This window comes from Adiantum capillus-veneris, chromosome 2 (genome assembly GCF_014529385.1).
Source record: "Adiantum capillus-veneris isolate H3 chromosome 2, ASM1452938v2, whole genome shotgun sequence".
Taxonomy (NCBI): domain Eukaryota; kingdom Viridiplantae; phylum Streptophyta; class Polypodiopsida; order Polypodiales; family Pteridaceae; genus Adiantum; species Adiantum capillus-veneris.
This window is the reverse complement of record NC_140932.1, coordinates 96141876-96158353: the sequence shown is the minus strand read 5'-3', so window position 1 is coordinate 96158353 and position 16478 is coordinate 96141876. Positions and strand designations below refer to the sequence as shown.

Sequence of the window (16478 nt, the reverse complement as noted above, 5' to 3'; positions counted from 1 at the left end):
TCTCTCTCTCTCTCTCTCTCTCTCTCTCTCTTTGCCCACAGGCTCTCTAAAGATTGTGGCAGATCTCTCTCTTGCGCAGAGCTCTCTCTCTCTCTCTCTCTCTCTCTCTCTCTCTCTCTCTCTCTGTGTGCCACAGTGGCGAGTTGATGCTCTCCCCCTCTTTGTTGGCCACAGCTAATGAGCTCTCTCTCTCTCTCTCTCCCCTGGTCTCTTGGGATAGTTTCCCAAGACGTTAAAACTCTACTCGGGTGTGTGCGTGTGTGCTCTAATAAATAGAGGAAAATGGTATAACCTTTCTATCACCCAAGTGTGGTAGATTGGTTATGCCATTTCCCTCTTGAATAACAAGTCTTGAGTTCAACTCTTCTCGTCGGATAGATCTTTAAGGTCTCTTGGGATACGTTCAAACTCTCTTCTTCTTGGGTGTGTGCAGGTTGCAGATAGATGTCCAGAGTTGTGGCCTGTCGGGTGTGTGTGCGCGCTCGCGCTAATAAATAGAGGAAAATGGTAACCTTTCTATCACCCAAGTGTTGTAGTTTGGTTATGCCATTTCTCTTTTGAATAACAGGTCTTGAGTTCAACTCTTCTCGTTGGATAGATCTTTAAGGTCTCTTGGGATAGTTTCCTACAAGAGTTTATGCATGTATTGATGGTACCACTATTTCATTTTTTGGGGTACCACCAAGAGATTGCTGTGGAAAGGAATTTGTGATAAGTTCAAAAAAGAAAAGGGGAATTTTGAAATGTTAATGGCCTTGGTAGCTGGAAGGGGTCACTGAATGTAGGGAGGGGCGGGTTAGTCATCATTTCAAGAATATGTGTGATATCATGGCTTGTCATAGGACGATGTCAACTTTTGACAGATTCTTTCCACGTGCTACGTGATCTCCCTGAGCTTCGAAACTCAAAACACTCAACTCATTCACTCTCGGCTTTGCTCTGTCGGATTGAGAAGGTAAACCCTATTGCCATTTTAAATTGTTGAGGTTTCTATATCTGCATGTGCCGCTTTTGAAGTGAAGCTTTGCATGCATCATGAATACTGTAGCACTTGGAGCTGTATGCATGCATTAGTCTTTCTCCTCGTGCTCATAAGACATACATCCTTTCCGTAAACAGAGGTCGCAAATCGTGCTCACAAACAATTTTGAACTGCTGAGGCTTACATGTTTGCATGTCTCGTTTTGCCTGTCTGCTTTACCGAAGACAAGCTTTGCATGCATCATATTGTAGCACTTGGAGTTGTAGGCATTCGTCTTTCTCTGCGTGCTCATAAGCTCATCCTCTTTACTATATAGTCAAACTGTAGACTGCAAGATGAAGTCACCTGCACGCGGGTTACCAAGGCACATGACTGGGAAGGGCACAATGTTTGAACTTGAACTTCAAGATCAAACCCCTCTACCCAATGAGCAAGCGACGCGAAGCAGTCCATCAAAAGTGGAGGTAAATGCCGTGCCTGGTGGAATGCATTGCATCCAACTCGAAGCTCTCAACAAAGTCATCCAAAGGTATGCATGTGTATGTTTTGCATTGTTTTTTTCCATTGCTTCAATGTTTGCAAAGCTTGCAAACCTGGGTTTTCAACAAGCTCTATTTTCTGGTGCTTGCAGCATTGGAGTGTCCGTGGATATCAAGATTTTGCTTCTCGACCGAGGAACTGCATGAGGAGTACGAGCTCGGCCTAAAGGGGAAGCTACCTAAAGAGCTCACATATAAAGATATCTCCGATGAGGAGTGGCTGAGTGTCTTCAAGTGCCTGCACAAGAAAATCACAAAGCTATTTCTCAACCATGTGAGCGATGAGTTTGTTGACGAGTGCTGGCTTTTGTACCAGAAGGTATATCAAGCAACCCCATCCAATGGTGAGTTGTTAGCAAAATTTGCACGGGGTTTCGTGGTGAGAGGTGTCCAGCAGCAGCGAGTGATCCGACTGGATATCAGATTGCATGGGCAAGGTTTGGTGGCAACGTCCTTGAAAACTGCAAGATGCAAAAAGGGGGTTTGGAGCGGAAGATCAACAAGTTTCGCACCAATTATGGCTTGCCATGTGTCATTCAAATAGAAACATCTATCTGTGATGGTGCCTTGTCATCAATACCGACAATGTCAACAAGCAAGCTGCAGCCATTTCAGGCAATAAAGACGCCAATTTATATTCAGCTGGTGCTTAGTATGGCGAAGGGACTTAGTGGCCAGGAGAATGAGCAAAAAAGGTTGTTGGGCCAGGTGAAAGTGCAGCTTGTAGGAAAAGAGGGACCTGTGGCTTAGAAATGAAGGGCATTTTTCTGCTTACAGTGACTTCTACCGGGAATTGGACCAACTAAACAAGGAGCTGGAGGTGCTCAAGACCTCACCCGATTCAAATCCACAGGAGGTAGACCGCAAAGAGGTAGAGGTCACAACTATCATCAAGATGCTGTCCAAGGCAAGTGCCACTACTGATTCGGGGCGGCTTAAAGAAGATATGGACTCCTTGCTGGTAAGCTTGTTGCTAAAAGTGCCTAGAAGTGCTTTGTGATAAATTCAAATTGCTCATTAAATAAGTAGAATGTGTTGACCAAGTGGTTAGACTTTAAACTAGAAGTGCTTCATGTTATGAAGTGCTTTGGGATAGGTCTAAACTGCTTACTTGGAGTAGAAAGTGCTGACCAAGTGGTTAGAAAAAGCTTTATAGTGCTCACTGGTGCCTAGAAAGTGCTCACAAATGCCTTAAAAGCACCTAAAAGTGCTTTGAAGTGCTCAATGGTCCTACAATATGCTTGAAAATGCTCGATAGGTAGTAAGAAAGTGTTTCAAAGTGCTAAAAAGGTCTTTCAAAGTACTTTGAAGTGATTTGATATAGCTCTATATAGCTTACTAGGTGGTTATGAAGTTTTGACCAAGTGGTAAGGATTGAGTGAAAAGACTGCTTTGAAGTGCTCCACAATGCTGAATGGTGCTTAGAAAGTACTTCAAAGTGATTTCAAGGAAGCAATCAACACTTTGAAGCACGTAAACTCCTCACAAGGGGCACATAGTGATGACTAGGTGGTAAGAAAGTGCTTTAAAGTGCTCAATATTTTTTAATAGGTGGTCAGAACCAGGTGGTTAGAAAGTGCTTTGAAATACTCAATGGTGCCTACAATATGCTTGAAAGTGCTTAACATGTGGTCATAAAGTGGTGAGAAAGTGCTTGAAAGTGTTGAAAGGGTCCTTGAATGTACTTTGAAGTGCTTTGACATAGCTCTCTATTATTTACTAGGTGGTTATAAAGTTTTGACCAAGTGGAAAGGATTGAGTGAAGAGATTGCTTGTAAGTGCTCCACAATACTGAATGGTGCTTAGAAAGTACTTGCTTATAAAGTTTTGACCAAGGAAGCAATCAACACTTTGAAGCACGTAAACTCCTCACAAGGGGCACATAGTGATGACTAGGTGGTAAGAAAGTGCTTTAAAGTGCTCAATATTTCTTAATAGGTGGTCAGAACCAGGTGGTTAGAAAGTGCTTTGAAATACTCAATGGTGCCTACAATATGCTTGAAAGTGCTTAACATGTGGTCATAAAGTGGTGAGAAAGTGCTTGAAAGTGTTGAAAGGGTCCTTGAATGTACTTTGAAGTGCTTTGACATAGCTCTCTATTATTTACTAGGTGGTTATAAAGTTTTGACCAAGTGGAAAGGATTGAGTGAAGAGATTGCTTGTAAGTGCTCCACAATACTGAATGGTGCTTAGAAAGTACTTCAAAGTGCTTTCAAGGAACCAATCTGCAATTTGAAGCACTTTAACTGCTCACAAGGAGTAAATGTGGTGACTAGGTGGTAAGAAAGTGCTTTGAAGTGCTCACTGTTGCTCAATAGGTGTTCAGAAAGTGATTTGAAATGCTTTATGGTGCCAAGAAAGTGGTAACCAGGTGCTTAGAAAGTTCTTTGAAGTGCTCAATGGTGCCTACAATACGCTTGAAAGGGCTTAATAGGTGGTCAAAAAGTGGTGAGAAACTTCTAAAAGGGTTCTTGAAAGTACTTTGACATAGCTCTTAACTGCTTACTAGGTGGTTATGAAGTTTAGACCAAGTGGTAAGGATTGAGTGAAGAGACTGCTTTGAATTGCTTCACATTGCTGAATGGTGCTTAGAAAGTACTTCAAAGTGCTTTCAAGGAACCAATCTGCACTCCGAATCACTTTCTCTGCTCACAAGGAGTACAAAGTGGTGACTTGGTGGTAAGAAAGTGCTTTGAAGTGCTCAATGTTGCTAAATAGGTTGTTAGAAAGTGATTTGAAATGCCTTATGTTGTTAAGAAAGTGGTAACTAGATGCTTAGAAAGTGGTGACCAGGTGGTTAGAAAGTGCTCTAGTGCTCAATGGTGCTCAATAAGTGGTTTAGAAGTGCTAAACAAGTGGTTAGAAAGCTCTCAGAAATGCCTAGAAAGCATTTTGATAAGATTTGTCAATCATGTTTTAATTTGCTTCGAATTCTTTAGAAGAAGTTGAATAGAAGCATTCAAGCTTGTGCACTTAAGTCCATCCAAGCATGAAATGATATTACTCTTTGCCACTGTTGTTTATGATGTGGTTGGTAGCAAAAGAATATGGTTTTGGAATTTGAATTAGAAGACTTGATGTTTCGAAGAGAATTTATGGATCCGCTTAACTTAGCTTAAATCTGCTTGTCATGAGATAAGTCCCTTAACATGATTTTTTTCTTCACAGAAACCAATGCTGACAAAAGTTCTCATCTGCTTAAACTTAATGAGAACAATATAGAACTGTTTGAACTTGGCGAGAACAACATAGAGCTATTTGAGGGTTTTCAACATGGCAAGGTTGTTGTCAAAAGTGGGGATAGAGTGGAGGACCCCGAGGTTGGACCCTTCGTGGTTGAGAACCATGGCAAGGAAACCATTGGGCATGACTTTAACAAGCTCTCAATCAACAACCAGGAAGGTAATGAAGTGCATATATGTAGTGTTTCATTTTTGTTCGAGCAGATTTCGGTTTTTTCCCCCTAAACCTTATTGTGATCCTAAAATTGGAAACTGTGGATAAAGTGGAGGACACAGAGGATGTGGAGACATTACGAGTAATTGCAGATACCCTGAGGAAGAAACACAAGCGACAACAGGAGGAAGGAGTGCATCATCCGAATACAAAGAAAAGTACTAATCAAAAACCCCCAAAACCCGAACACATTGGAAACTTTAAGTTCCATGTGTTTTTTGTGCTATTTACTTATTTTAAATATAAGATATATTTTTTGTCTCATGGTGTCAATCTTCACTACAATTTATTGAGTGTGTTTTTTTGGGCGCTGTAGTAAAAATACAAGTGATTGGTAATGTTGGGCACTGGCATTGTGCTCAAGAAGACCTGGGGCACTTTGATCGGGAGACACCCCTAGTAACTCAGTGTCATGTTCCTCACCTTTTGGAGGATAATAGGCCTGCCTTGATCATTAATATTAATGATATGCTTTGGTCACTCCCGACAAGAGAGAGGGACCAAGCCCGCCTAACGTGGACATGATGCACTTTTGGAAGGTGAAGCAGGACAATAATCTGAACCACTATGTGTACCATTTTGTAGAGTGGTTTGTTCTTTGGGCTAGCCAGATTGTTGAAGTGTACGTCTGGAACACAAGCCGCTACCAAGACCTTGAAAAGAGGTTAGAATTGTGCTTGCCTCATGTACACAAGTGCTTGAATGGGTGGATTGCAAAGGAAGCATGCAGTAGAAGCTCATGGCTTGACGAGCAAGGGGAACAAATGCTCTTTCTAGTCCTGGGCACTTTTTGGAAAGAGTTTCCACAATTCAACAAAGATAACACCGTCCTGCTAGATGAAAAATATCCCAGGTGTTGCGTGAACGACAAAGACTCCTAGGTTATCTTGCCTTCTCTAGAGGACCAGACGGAAGACCAATGGGAGAGGTTTATGCATCATGAAGTTTTGCCATTTGTCTATGAGTGGAAGAAAATAAAAAATCGGTCGGAGCTGATCACTACTTGTAAACTGGATGCTAGAAGAAGGTGATAGCAACTTCAGGACGTTGAATCTGTGAGGGAAAAATTATCAAGTGGCCAATGCAAAGTGCTGCCTCCACCACCTCCACTACCACATTATAAAAGGTCGCCTTCTGATCTCCGTTCTCAACAAAAATCTTAAGAGTTGTGTACATGTGATTATGTATGTAGATACCCATGATGAGTTTGATAGTGTAACTCATGATGATAACTTCTTTTGTTTTGTAAAATGGGAAAAAAACCGACATATTACCGAATTCTATACCGATTTCTAATGTAGAAACATGATTTCCTATTCAATCGACCATTTTGTTGTGTGCCTTGCAAGATGTCTTATTATAAGTTGATTTAAAATTGTTTTAGTAGTTTTTCTTAGGGCTTTTGTAGAAGATAAAAATCAGCGGGCTAGTGGGCAGAAGTGTAAGCTATACCACTTGTGAACTGTGGACCACATGCAAGTGGTTGAAAACCATTTGCATTATGTAAACTGGTAGCCACTAGCAAGTGGTTAAGAACCACTTGAAAGAGGTTTTGAACCACTTGAAAGAGGTTCTGAACCACTTGCAAAGGCCTTCTGGACCACTTGCTAAAGTCTTCTATTCCACTTGCAAGCACTTTGAAAGTGGTTATGAATCACTAGCTAGTGGTTATGAACCACTTGCTAGTGGTTAAGATATCACTTCCCAGTGGTTCTGAACCTTTTGCTAGTGGTTAAGATAGCACTTGCCAGTGGTTTTGAACCACTTGCAATGGTTAAGATAGACTTTTTCCAGTGGTTAAGATAGCTCTTGCTAATGGTTCAGAACCACTACTTGCTAGTGGTTTAGATAGAACTTGCAGGTGGTTTTGAACCATTGGCAAGTGGTTCTTAACCACCCACTGGCAAGTGGTTAAGATAATGCTTACTAGTGGTTCAAAACCAGTTGTTGCTAGTGGTTAAGATAGCACTTGATAGTGGTTCAGAACCACTTGCTAGTGGTTTAGATAGCACTTGCAGGTGGTCTATGAGATCGAAACTACATATACAGGTTGCAAACTATTGGTTGCTAGAGTAACTGTTCAAAAATCTCTCCTTGGAGTTTAATTGCCAATCCTTGTGTCTACTCTTGCCAGCACCTTGACATGTCATGAAGAATCTTCCTTTTTAGCTTCTCATCGAGCTCGACATCCTTCCGCTTTTTAGCACAGAGAGTATGTTGCCTTTGCTTCTCTCTTTGTTCCCTTTTATTTGTCGCCCAGTATCGCTTAAGCAACCTTTGAACTGCTCGAGAAACTCTGCTCGATTGTGTACTGGTGGGCACGGAGCCGAATCAAGAAAACCTGAAGAAAAAGAGCTCAACGCATGAACATACATCATGAAGAGCCCAGGCATCAACAAGACCAAACATGTCACAGACACTTACACACACCTAACTGAAGAGAAGGCTCCATCCTATCTAGAGAGAGAGAGAGAGAGAGAGAGAGAGAGAGAGAGAGAGAGAGAGAGAGAACTAAACACACACAATAGAGAACCGCGCGGAGAGGAAAGAAAGGGAATGTGCTGCAAAAACACCGCACAGATAAGGAGTGAAAGGCGCTATGCTCTATGCAAAAACCGTGCATAGAGAATACCTAAACATGTAGCTTTGTGCAAAACCCGCACGCAGAGAAGGAGACAAAGGGGGTGTACGTCGAACACGTCCAAGAACTACCGGGGGTGGTAAAAATTGCATACCCCTCTTTTTAAAAAGATTCCTTCCATCTTCGTTACTCATCACTGAGTTTCCTCCCCCAAAAATCAAATGTAGACTCAAAAGTTCCCAAATACTACTTTAAAAAGGAGCGTCCAAGACAACCCTTTTTGGACCACCTATATATGCTTTCACCCACGACGTTAAAAATAACTTCTTCTTCTTCTTCTTGTTCTCTCTCTCTCTCTCTCTCTCTCTCTCTCTCTCTCTCTCAAGTAGTAGCACGGATATGAACAACGATAGGCTGAAATTGGCACTCACAGACAAGGGCATTTCAAAATTGGAGATATAAATGAAAGCTTGGAGGAAGGAGATGGAAGAAGAATGGAGAAACGTGATTTTTTTTTTCTTTGCGAGCATGACAAAAGGGGGAGAGAGAGAGAGAGTAGAAAGAAAGTCTCCAAGAGAGAATCATTCTTTTGGAAGGCACTATTGCTACCTTTTTGACAAAAAGAGAGGGAGATACTCAATGACAAGGAAGCCATCAAAGAAGAGATGACCAAGGAGATCATAGGGAGAATTGAGAAGAAGCTCGATGCGAAGAACAAATGGGCTGAAGTTGTCAAGACGAACCTCAAGCATAAGGCAAGAAAGGAAGGTGAAAAATGGATTGAAGTGGCCAAGAAAGAGAAGACCACGGACCCTACGCCTACCCCAACTATCATTAGCATGACTTTGGAGGAAGAACAAAGGAGGATACGATCTATGCATGTACATGTATTCGAGATTAAAGTTGATGATGCGGGTGAGGAAGTTAATGAGCTTACGACAATGACGTCGGTGGTAGCACCCACACATACCAAAGCATGGAGGATGGGGAAAAGAAGGCAAATATACGCACATCCTCGATCAAAGAAAAGGCACTTATTTTGCGCTTCCCTTCAATGGAAGCAAAGAAAGAGATCTTAAAAAGGAGGCCAACTTCAAGGAAGGCAATTGTCTTCTTAGGAGACGGTCTTACCTTGGCACACCTTGCACACATAATGGAGCTCATGCCAGAGATCAAGGCGGCAAGGGAGAAGGAGAAGGTGGATTTCTATAGAGACGGCTGCCATGTGATTAGAAGCGTACCACATGATAGTAGGAGGCTCTCTAAGAATGGATGTAGGAGCCTTTGGACAATTTCATTGGGAGGGACATTCTATTTTACTTGGAGACGCATCAAACACCTAAATAGAGTTTAACACATGTTAGTGGATATAGCTGGAGTTGGCCAATAGATAGCAGACAAGATCAGAGCTTAGGGGACGAGGGTATGGCAGAGTGGCTCTATAGCAAGTATTTAAAACCAATGATACATATTTCTCGCATCGATGATCATGCTAGGTATATGTGGATGAGACTGAGGCCACGGAATGTCAAATACCCATATATTGCTATATGCTATTTTGAACCAAGTACGCCAACTTATGTGGCGCTCAAAGGGCAATCACAATTTACCATTTTTGATGAGGACATACAGAGATGGTGATATCATGATAATGGGAGAATTCAATGCTAGAACTACATAGTGCCAGTCAGTCTTCTACGACACCTTTGTGGAGATGCTGAGCTAGCTTGATACCACTGACATGAGTCTGGCTAAAGTCTCACAAGCTAGAGAATAGATGGATGAGATGGGTAGTGCACATGGTTTAGCCATCCTAAATAGTATTGAGAAATTCCTTATGGTCGAGCGGTTTCACTTGTTGCCCCCCATCACCATGGAGCTAGTAGAGTCAGACTATACTCATCTTCATTCCATGTATTGATGATTTTGTGGTGGGCCATTGCTAGTTTGGGTTGGCGATGGATCACACTGTCATGAGTTTTACACTTGTGTTCTCTTACAATATAGTTGCACCATCATAGGCACCCAAGACTCTCTATACATTTAGGAGGGAGACATACTCTTGTCTATATTGATGGGATATACATGCACCTTTGCATGGAGGAACCAGGGCGACCTCTTCTTGAGCTCACATAGGTTTTGACAAAGACACTACATGACGCAACAACACATGCCTTCCGACATAGCCACCCTTTTGTTCTCGGAAGATGCCCCAGAATAGTTGGCATGATGAGGAGTGTAGAGAGACGAGAGTCACACTACAGAGGGAGGTGCTCATGGGCATCATCACTCACATATAGTCATGGATTACCTTTCAACACCTTGCATGATGAAAGACAATACCTTACCTATCTCAGTAGGAGATAATTCTATTGCGATAGGATAAGCAGTGGAGGAACACATAATTGTGATAGCTTGGTAACTGAGCATTTTATACATGCAAAGGATATTTTGGATAATCTTCTTGCTTTTATGTTCAATAGAGCTATGTGTGAGGGTTTCCCTGATACTTGGAGTATGTCCACAATTGTACCTATTTTCAAATTTGGTGACCTAGTTTGCTTGGGCATTACTGCACTATCATGATTGGACACATACCATCCAAATTATATGTATGCAACATTTTCTCTACCCTAGATCACACTACGAGCCATCATGGAGGAGGGCAGATTTCATGAGAGCAGGATTTATTGTAGCTTTTTGGATTTTTGCAAAGCTTTTGATACAGTTCCAAGGGACAAATCGATACACACGCTATAGGAGCTGGGAGTGCCTCTAGAGCTCATACGAGGGATCATGGCCTTGTACAAGACAATTACACTTTGAGTGCATATGCCCTTGGGGTTGTTTGAGATTATTCACTTCACCATTGGGGTGAAACAAGTTGCCCACTATCCCCCACTCTTTTTGGCATGCATGTGGATGAGGCTTTAGACTACATAAAGAGAGAGGGTGACAAAGGAGCATAGTTCGCAGGGACATTGATACCCTTATTGTTGTATGCGGATGGTATTATGATTATTTAGATTCACCTGAGGGGATGCAACACCATCTTGATGCTTTACATACATTTGTGCAGGGTACCGGTATGTCTGTTAACCTTGGGAAGACTAAGGTCATGGTATTCAATACTACAGTGCAATGGGTCAAGAGATCAACTCCCAGTTTTACTTATGGATATGATTGTGGAGTATACGGATTTGTACACTTATAGTGGGGTGTTTTTTAGTGGCCCAAATTTCTCCATGAGGAGACTGACAGAGGCTAGACTAACTAGATCATACACAACTTTGGGAGGTTTGGAGAGGATGTGTTCACAGGTTCAGTTCTAGGAGCCTCGCACCAAGCTATGACCTTTTGATATTCATGTTGCCTCGCTATGCTGAATGGAGTGCAGATATGGAGACCCTCAATATGTCATCATAGTCGTTAGCATGGATGTACAGATGGGTGATGAGACATGGAGAGACTACTTATCCACAATCTCCAAGATGATAAAGGCTAAGGTCTTGGTTCCCCATGCGATCATCAAAGCATAGTTGGCTACCTCTCCTCTAGTGGTGGACGGGCTCTTGCAAGATCAACGACATTCATACAGAGCTTATGGAAGCTGCCACAAGATCGTTATGCTCAGCTGGCTCTTGAGTCCTCACAACACTTGACGACACAGGGATAAATATCATGTTGGTATGCACACATAGCAGCATGGTTTGAGCTACATGGTTTCTCTATGAACATGCTCCCCCCCTTTCAGTATTCTCTAGATGCACCCTATGTAAGTGTGTGACATAGAGGGAGGCCACTAGACTTGTACGATAGGGTCTGTTCAGTTGGATAACCAAAGGACATGGATACAACCTATACAGGAGTTGGGCACGAAGATGACTACATACAGAGAACATTTTCTCTAGCTCATAGAGGATGGGTTCTTATCTAGGCCTGCCTACATGGACACTCACTTGTCCCACGACACGAAGATGACTACATACATAGAGCATTTTCTCTAGCTTATTGAGGATGGGTTCTTATCTAGGCTTGCCTAAATGGACACTCACTTGTCCCATGGCTTACGATGTGCTATTGGATAGATTTGGACATCATCACACCTGTTGGAGATTGAAATTGGTGGATATCGAGGCATCTCAACTAAGGCTAGGTTATGGCAGTTGTGCCAGAGAGAGCTAGAGATAGAGCTCCACTATATATGCCCTTGTACAACATACTATGCGATACATGTGTCACTTTCATTTCCTCTTTAGAGGGGGTTTTGGGCCTCTATCTAGAGTTATGAGATACAAAGATCAGAGATGTCTTGGACTCTATCTATTGGAGATTCATCGACATTGAGTAGGGCTATTGAGAGAGAGAGAGAGGCTCACATACTGGGAGACACACCCAAGGACAAGATCACAATGTTCTTCCATCCAGAGACTGAGCAGAGACGAGAGCATCCACAATGGAGGGATACATGGCATATCACTAGCAGATGTATACTAAGTGATCAAGCAGCATATTTGGGGAGATCCAGGAGGCCCATGATGAGGAGATGCTTCCATCACCTGAGGAGGTTGTAGCAGAGGATTGGATCTATATTGGCAAGACATGGGAGACGTAATGTGGAGACTGTCACCATGGAGGACATCGACACAATCATGCACCAACCAATGCAAGCCATCTCCGGATTTTGATAAACACATCTTTACCATTTTTAATCTTTCTATGAGATATATGCCCACCTTTTGTATATGTACCCCTTAGGCTCTTGATACCCACCTTTTATAGCTCTAGTAGTGTTTTTGTTTAGTTAGTTTCTTTCTTTCTATTCAGAGCTTGTATCAAATTCACCATGATTTAACTCTTTGGTCTCATAGGTCATTTTGGCCTTTAGAAGATGTTAATATAAGATTCCATTCCATTCCATTTCCGCTCTCTCTCTCTCTCTCTCTCTCTCTCTCTATCTGTGTGTGTGTGTGTGTGTGTGTGTCTAAAGAAAACAATGCGAGTTTCTATCATTGGAAGACCCCTTAAAAATGCTCAAAGTGAGACCCTCCTTTGAGCAGTACAAAGTTGTAATACAACTGGGCAATGCCCTAGAGATTAGGTAAAAAAGCTATCATTAGCCATAACCTAATAGTCCTTATCTTGGTCCTCAAGCACGACTTGAAGGAGCTGCGCTTTGAGATGGCTCTAATAGCCAACACACCACCCACGTGATCCTCGTCACTATCTTACACGGGGTCAATGAGGGGGGATCTAAGGCCCAAGTTTGCGGGTGTGAAGCGGCTTTGATCTCAGCCATCCAATCTTTGGTGAACTAAGGGTGAACTCGGGGCAAAAATGGCACCCAAGGTCACCCCTGGTTCACTTGCCTCGTGGGGTGTGGGTCGAACGTGGGACCTCTCGATTGGCACATGAATGCCCTACCACCACGCTAGCGCATGTCATTGCCCATGTTGGCATGACACATGATCACACCCTAGTTTACCTGACCCTAGTTCACCCTTAGTTCACCCATCCCTAGTTCACTGCATGATCCGACGACTGAGATTAAAGCCGCCTCGCCCCCCCAAATTTTTGCCCTAGATCCCCTCTAATCTATATGGCCATGCTATATAGTGACGAGGCCACGTGATCCCGTTGCAAAAGGTAACCCATACATTATTAAAAAAAAAGAATGTGATTTGCACCCCTAACCGCTAACTCCAATGCAAGCATCGTGGCCTCTCCTCGTCTCTCCCCCGCGTGGACTGGCGCTTCGCAGCCCTGCCTCGTTTATCTGGACTGCCCCCTATTCTATGGACATCACCTCGCATCAACTAAGATTCCCCTTTTTTTGAATTTACTCCAGCTGTTACCCCCTATATAGAGAGAGCTATATTGTATAACCATAAAAAAATTTACAACTAGAAGTTCATACTCAATGTGAGCCATGGATGCCAAGTCCACACCAAGTCCAAAGATAATCCATATGATCTAGACAAAAACAAGCGATAACTAACTATTGGAGTACTCAATCAATACTAGAAACATACCAATATAATGTCGATGGGGCGGGACCCGAAGTCCCATTATCAAGATATCTCCCGGGTGCCATCAAGAAGGCACCACTACCACTGTACACATTATGCACCTAAAAACATCCCAACTATAGCCGAAAAACCATCCTTGAACCGCCATCAGTAGTAGCTGCACCAACTGATCTCGATCTATGAAGGATGACCACGCTCTTTGACCCTCGACCTTCGAAGTCAAGCTGCCCCATGAAGGCCACATGGTGAGATGAAGCTGCCACCAACATCACACCCCTTCACAGGCACCGGCACACTTTGACAAGAATAGACAGTCACGGAAAAATCTTGACAGCCATTGCATCAGCACAAAGAGCTTGGAGGGGTGGCCTCCATCATGTCATCCAAAAAGACGGGGGAGGGCTTGGGTGAAGTCACGAAAAGCCGACCGGAGCTACTGAGTCCTTCATCCCAAGGGACACCTAGCCTCACACAGGTACAAAACACCAAGAGGTACAATTGCACTAGTATCAGAAATCGAACCCATCTAGACACTCTTATGGCAGGAATGCTCTTTTGTTCAAGATGCTAATTATGAGTGGTTAACACAATACTTCTTGGCAGTTCATCTATAGCGCAAGTCTAAATCACAAACATTTAGTGGCTTGGTAACACATGCGTTCTTGTTTTATGTGTTGTAATTGGTAATGCTGAGGTGGGGGAGTAATTATATGAGTCCTCTCTTCTTTAGTTGGAAGTATCTCACTCACTCCTGTTTCCACTCTGTGCCCTTGCATAGAGCATCTTGGCTAGCCTAAATGGGGCAATGGATTGCAACTGGTGGCACTTGGAAAGGGACATGGACCAGGCTGACGAGGGGGTCAATGGAGCACCGTATATGAATTACAAACCTCTTGTTGGGCTGGTAGGAAGGGAGGGCTATGTGCCCCATTTCTTTGTCACTTAGTCTTTGCATATCATGCAACTTAGCAACAATGAATTATAGCTTCTACATCCTTACTTTTATCTCCATTCCTCTTTCAAGTTCATCTCACCTCCAAGGGAGATTGCATACAAAGCCCAATCTGGCCACTTTTATTAACAAGTTTGTTGTTCTATGGGAATGAAAAAGGAGGAGGTAGCAGGGCTCCTTGCCTTCTTCCTACTCAGAAGATATTTGATTGAGAGAGAGTTTTTGTTTGCCTATCAATAACAGTTTACTCCCTCTAGCTAGACTTGATATAAATTTGTGTGAGATCTATGACAATGCAAAATAATCTGCCAATAGAGCTCCCAAGTTAGTAGTAGAGGTCAAAATACAAAAAAGTGGTCGACTTTATGGTCTATGTATATGAATGTGTGAGCCTCCTCCTCCTCCTCTTCCTCTCTCTTTTGTGGCAAGGGTGTTAAAACTCCTTGAAAGAGCATAGTTTAAAAGGTAACCCACACATTTTCCCAAGGTTGAAGGTTCATAACTAAATCTACCTTTGGCTCTTAATGGTCATCATGGTTTGCTAAAATTGGATGCCTTGGCTTGGTGGGTTTGCCAAATCATCTTCTATTTTGTATGATTGGTAGTGATTCTACAACAGTCACCTTTCACTACTAATAGAACAATGATTGGTTCTTTTATCCCCAGTAGGCTCTTTGGCATCTTGATATCATTGATGAACCCTTTGAGCATCCCAAAATCAATCGGCTAGAATATTTGGGATCTTTGAAGTATTTATAGAAATATGGTAGTAGGAGTCTGTGCAGCCCCCACAAGCACTACATAAATTTAAGGATGGTTGAGTTGAAGAGTGGATCCTCATTCCCCCAGAGGTACAATCCATTTGAATTGCAAAACTGGCTAAAACTAGCTCTAAAGGAAAAAAAAGCGAAAATGGTGTGAAAATGGCTAAAAATTGCCACATCACTCATGATTCCATGAGTGTCAAGGCTTGAGGAGTGTATGTGGAGTTGATGTGAAGGAGGAAGTAGGGTTACTACAGGTGATTCTATGCAGTCTCGTCTTGTTCGTTTCTTGTTTTGAGTGTGTGGATGAGTGAATGAGAGTTTCTTCTCTTCAATTTTGCACTTGAGAGAGTCTATGGAAGTTTTGAGGTTTCCATGGATGTGTGTGTGCAAGGAATTGAGGGACGAAGGTGTGGCTTTTTGTAAGACTATGTGACCTGTATCGATGCCATTAGGGTTGAGGCTACACCAAAGAGTCCAATAGAGTGGAGTTTGGTGAAGCTTTTGCAATGGTTTGAGAGAGGCCTTTTGTGATTGGAGTTTTTATGGTTTTTCTTGTAACTTGTGATCACCATCAAGTGTGATTTCAAAACTAGATTAGTTCGATGTGGCAAGCAAGGGCTTGTAGGTCAAGACATTTGGAGCTTGAATTGGGTTTGGGGGGAGGATTTTCTTTGAGCTCTTGAGTGGTTGTGTGTGAGGTGAGGAAATTGAGTGAATTCTTTGTGTTGTGTTAAGGTGTGAGGGTGTGCAAGTGTGTGCATGATGTCTTTTGCTCCATCACTATGAGAACCCCAACCTTAAAAGCCATAATTCAAATGAGTCAAAAATATGTAGGCAACAAATATACTGAGCTTTTGGTAGAAGTAACGAGCAGCCTGAGAGCTTTTGCAGGTCAGTGGGGCCGAAAGATACCAAGCAAGAGTAATTGTGAGTAGACAATGTGCACAAAGATTGGTAGAAACAATTGAGTTTCTATCTACCTCAGATGCAATAGACTACCTCGAGACGCTTGTTGGACGGGAGCGACTCACATACCCATGAAGTGCATGCAAACACTACCTAGATCAACATAATGTCAATCGAGGACACAGATGACACGATAGGCACACGGAGGAAATCGCTTAAGCTTGTCAGGCTGAGACCATCCTACACATACAACACTCTGGAAGGCC

At 42.7% G+C, this 16478-nt stretch overlaps 2 protein-coding genes across 3 annotated transcripts; both read left to right on the top strand.

The window, feature by feature from the left end:
• Positions 1–6: 6 nt before the first annotated feature.
• LOC147463242 (uncharacterized) lies at positions 7–4826 on the top strand. Of its 2 annotated transcripts, XR_015185021.1 has the most exons (5): positions 7–507; positions 864–955; positions 1299–1511; positions 1614–2482; positions 4690–4826. XR_015185021.1 is itself a non-coding variant. In XM_086487815.1 (4 exons), the coding sequence occupies exons 1-4, from the start codon at positions 505–507 to the stop codon at positions 1666–1668; spliced, it is 363 nt and encodes a 120-aa protein (XP_086343941.1). In that variant the 5' UTR covers positions 7–504; the 3' UTR covers positions 1669–3705. The 2 variants fall into 2 exon arrangements, 1 of the variants encoding a protein (XP_086343941.1); XM_086487815.1 differs by lacking the exon at positions 4690–4826 and having other exon boundaries at positions 1614–3705.
• A 3708-nt stretch (positions 4827–8534) lies between these two features.
• LOC147463241 (uncharacterized) lies at positions 8535–14758 on the top strand. Its single transcript, XM_086495893.1, has 3 exons — positions 8535–8756; positions 13922–14062; positions 14366–14758. The coding sequence occupies exons 1-3, from the start codon at positions 8535–8537 to the stop codon at positions 14531–14533; spliced, it is 531 nt and encodes a 176-aa protein (XP_086352019.1). The 3' UTR covers positions 14534–14758.
• Positions 14759–16478: the final 1720 nt, after the last annotated feature.

What these genes read in the sequence shown, in the direction of transcription:
- LOC147463241 (XM_086495893.1), top strand. Translation starts at nt 8,535, where the DNA reads ATGGAGGATGGGGAAAAGAAGGCAAATATACGCACATCCTCGATCAAA. An exon ending in CGGCAAGGGAGAAGGAGAAG is followed by an intron (nt 8,757 to 13,921) that starts GTGGATTTCTAT and finishes AAATCTTGACAG; the next exon opens with CCATTGCATCAGCACAAAGA. An exon ending in GGACACCTAGCCTCACACAG is followed by an intron (nt 14,063 to 14,365) that starts GTACAAAACACC and finishes GCCCTTGCATAG; the next exon opens with AGCATCTTGGCTAGCCTAAA.
- LOC147463242 (XM_086487815.1), top strand. An exon ending in TGCTCTGTCGGATTGAGAAG is followed by an intron (nt 956 to 1,298) that starts GTAAACCCTATT and finishes TTTACTATATAG; the next exon opens with TCAAACTGTAGACTGCAAGA. An exon ending in CTCAACAAAGTCATCCAAAG is followed by an intron (nt 1,512 to 1,613) that starts GTATGCATGTGT and finishes TGGTGCTTGCAG; the next exon opens with CATTGGAGTGTCCGTGGATA.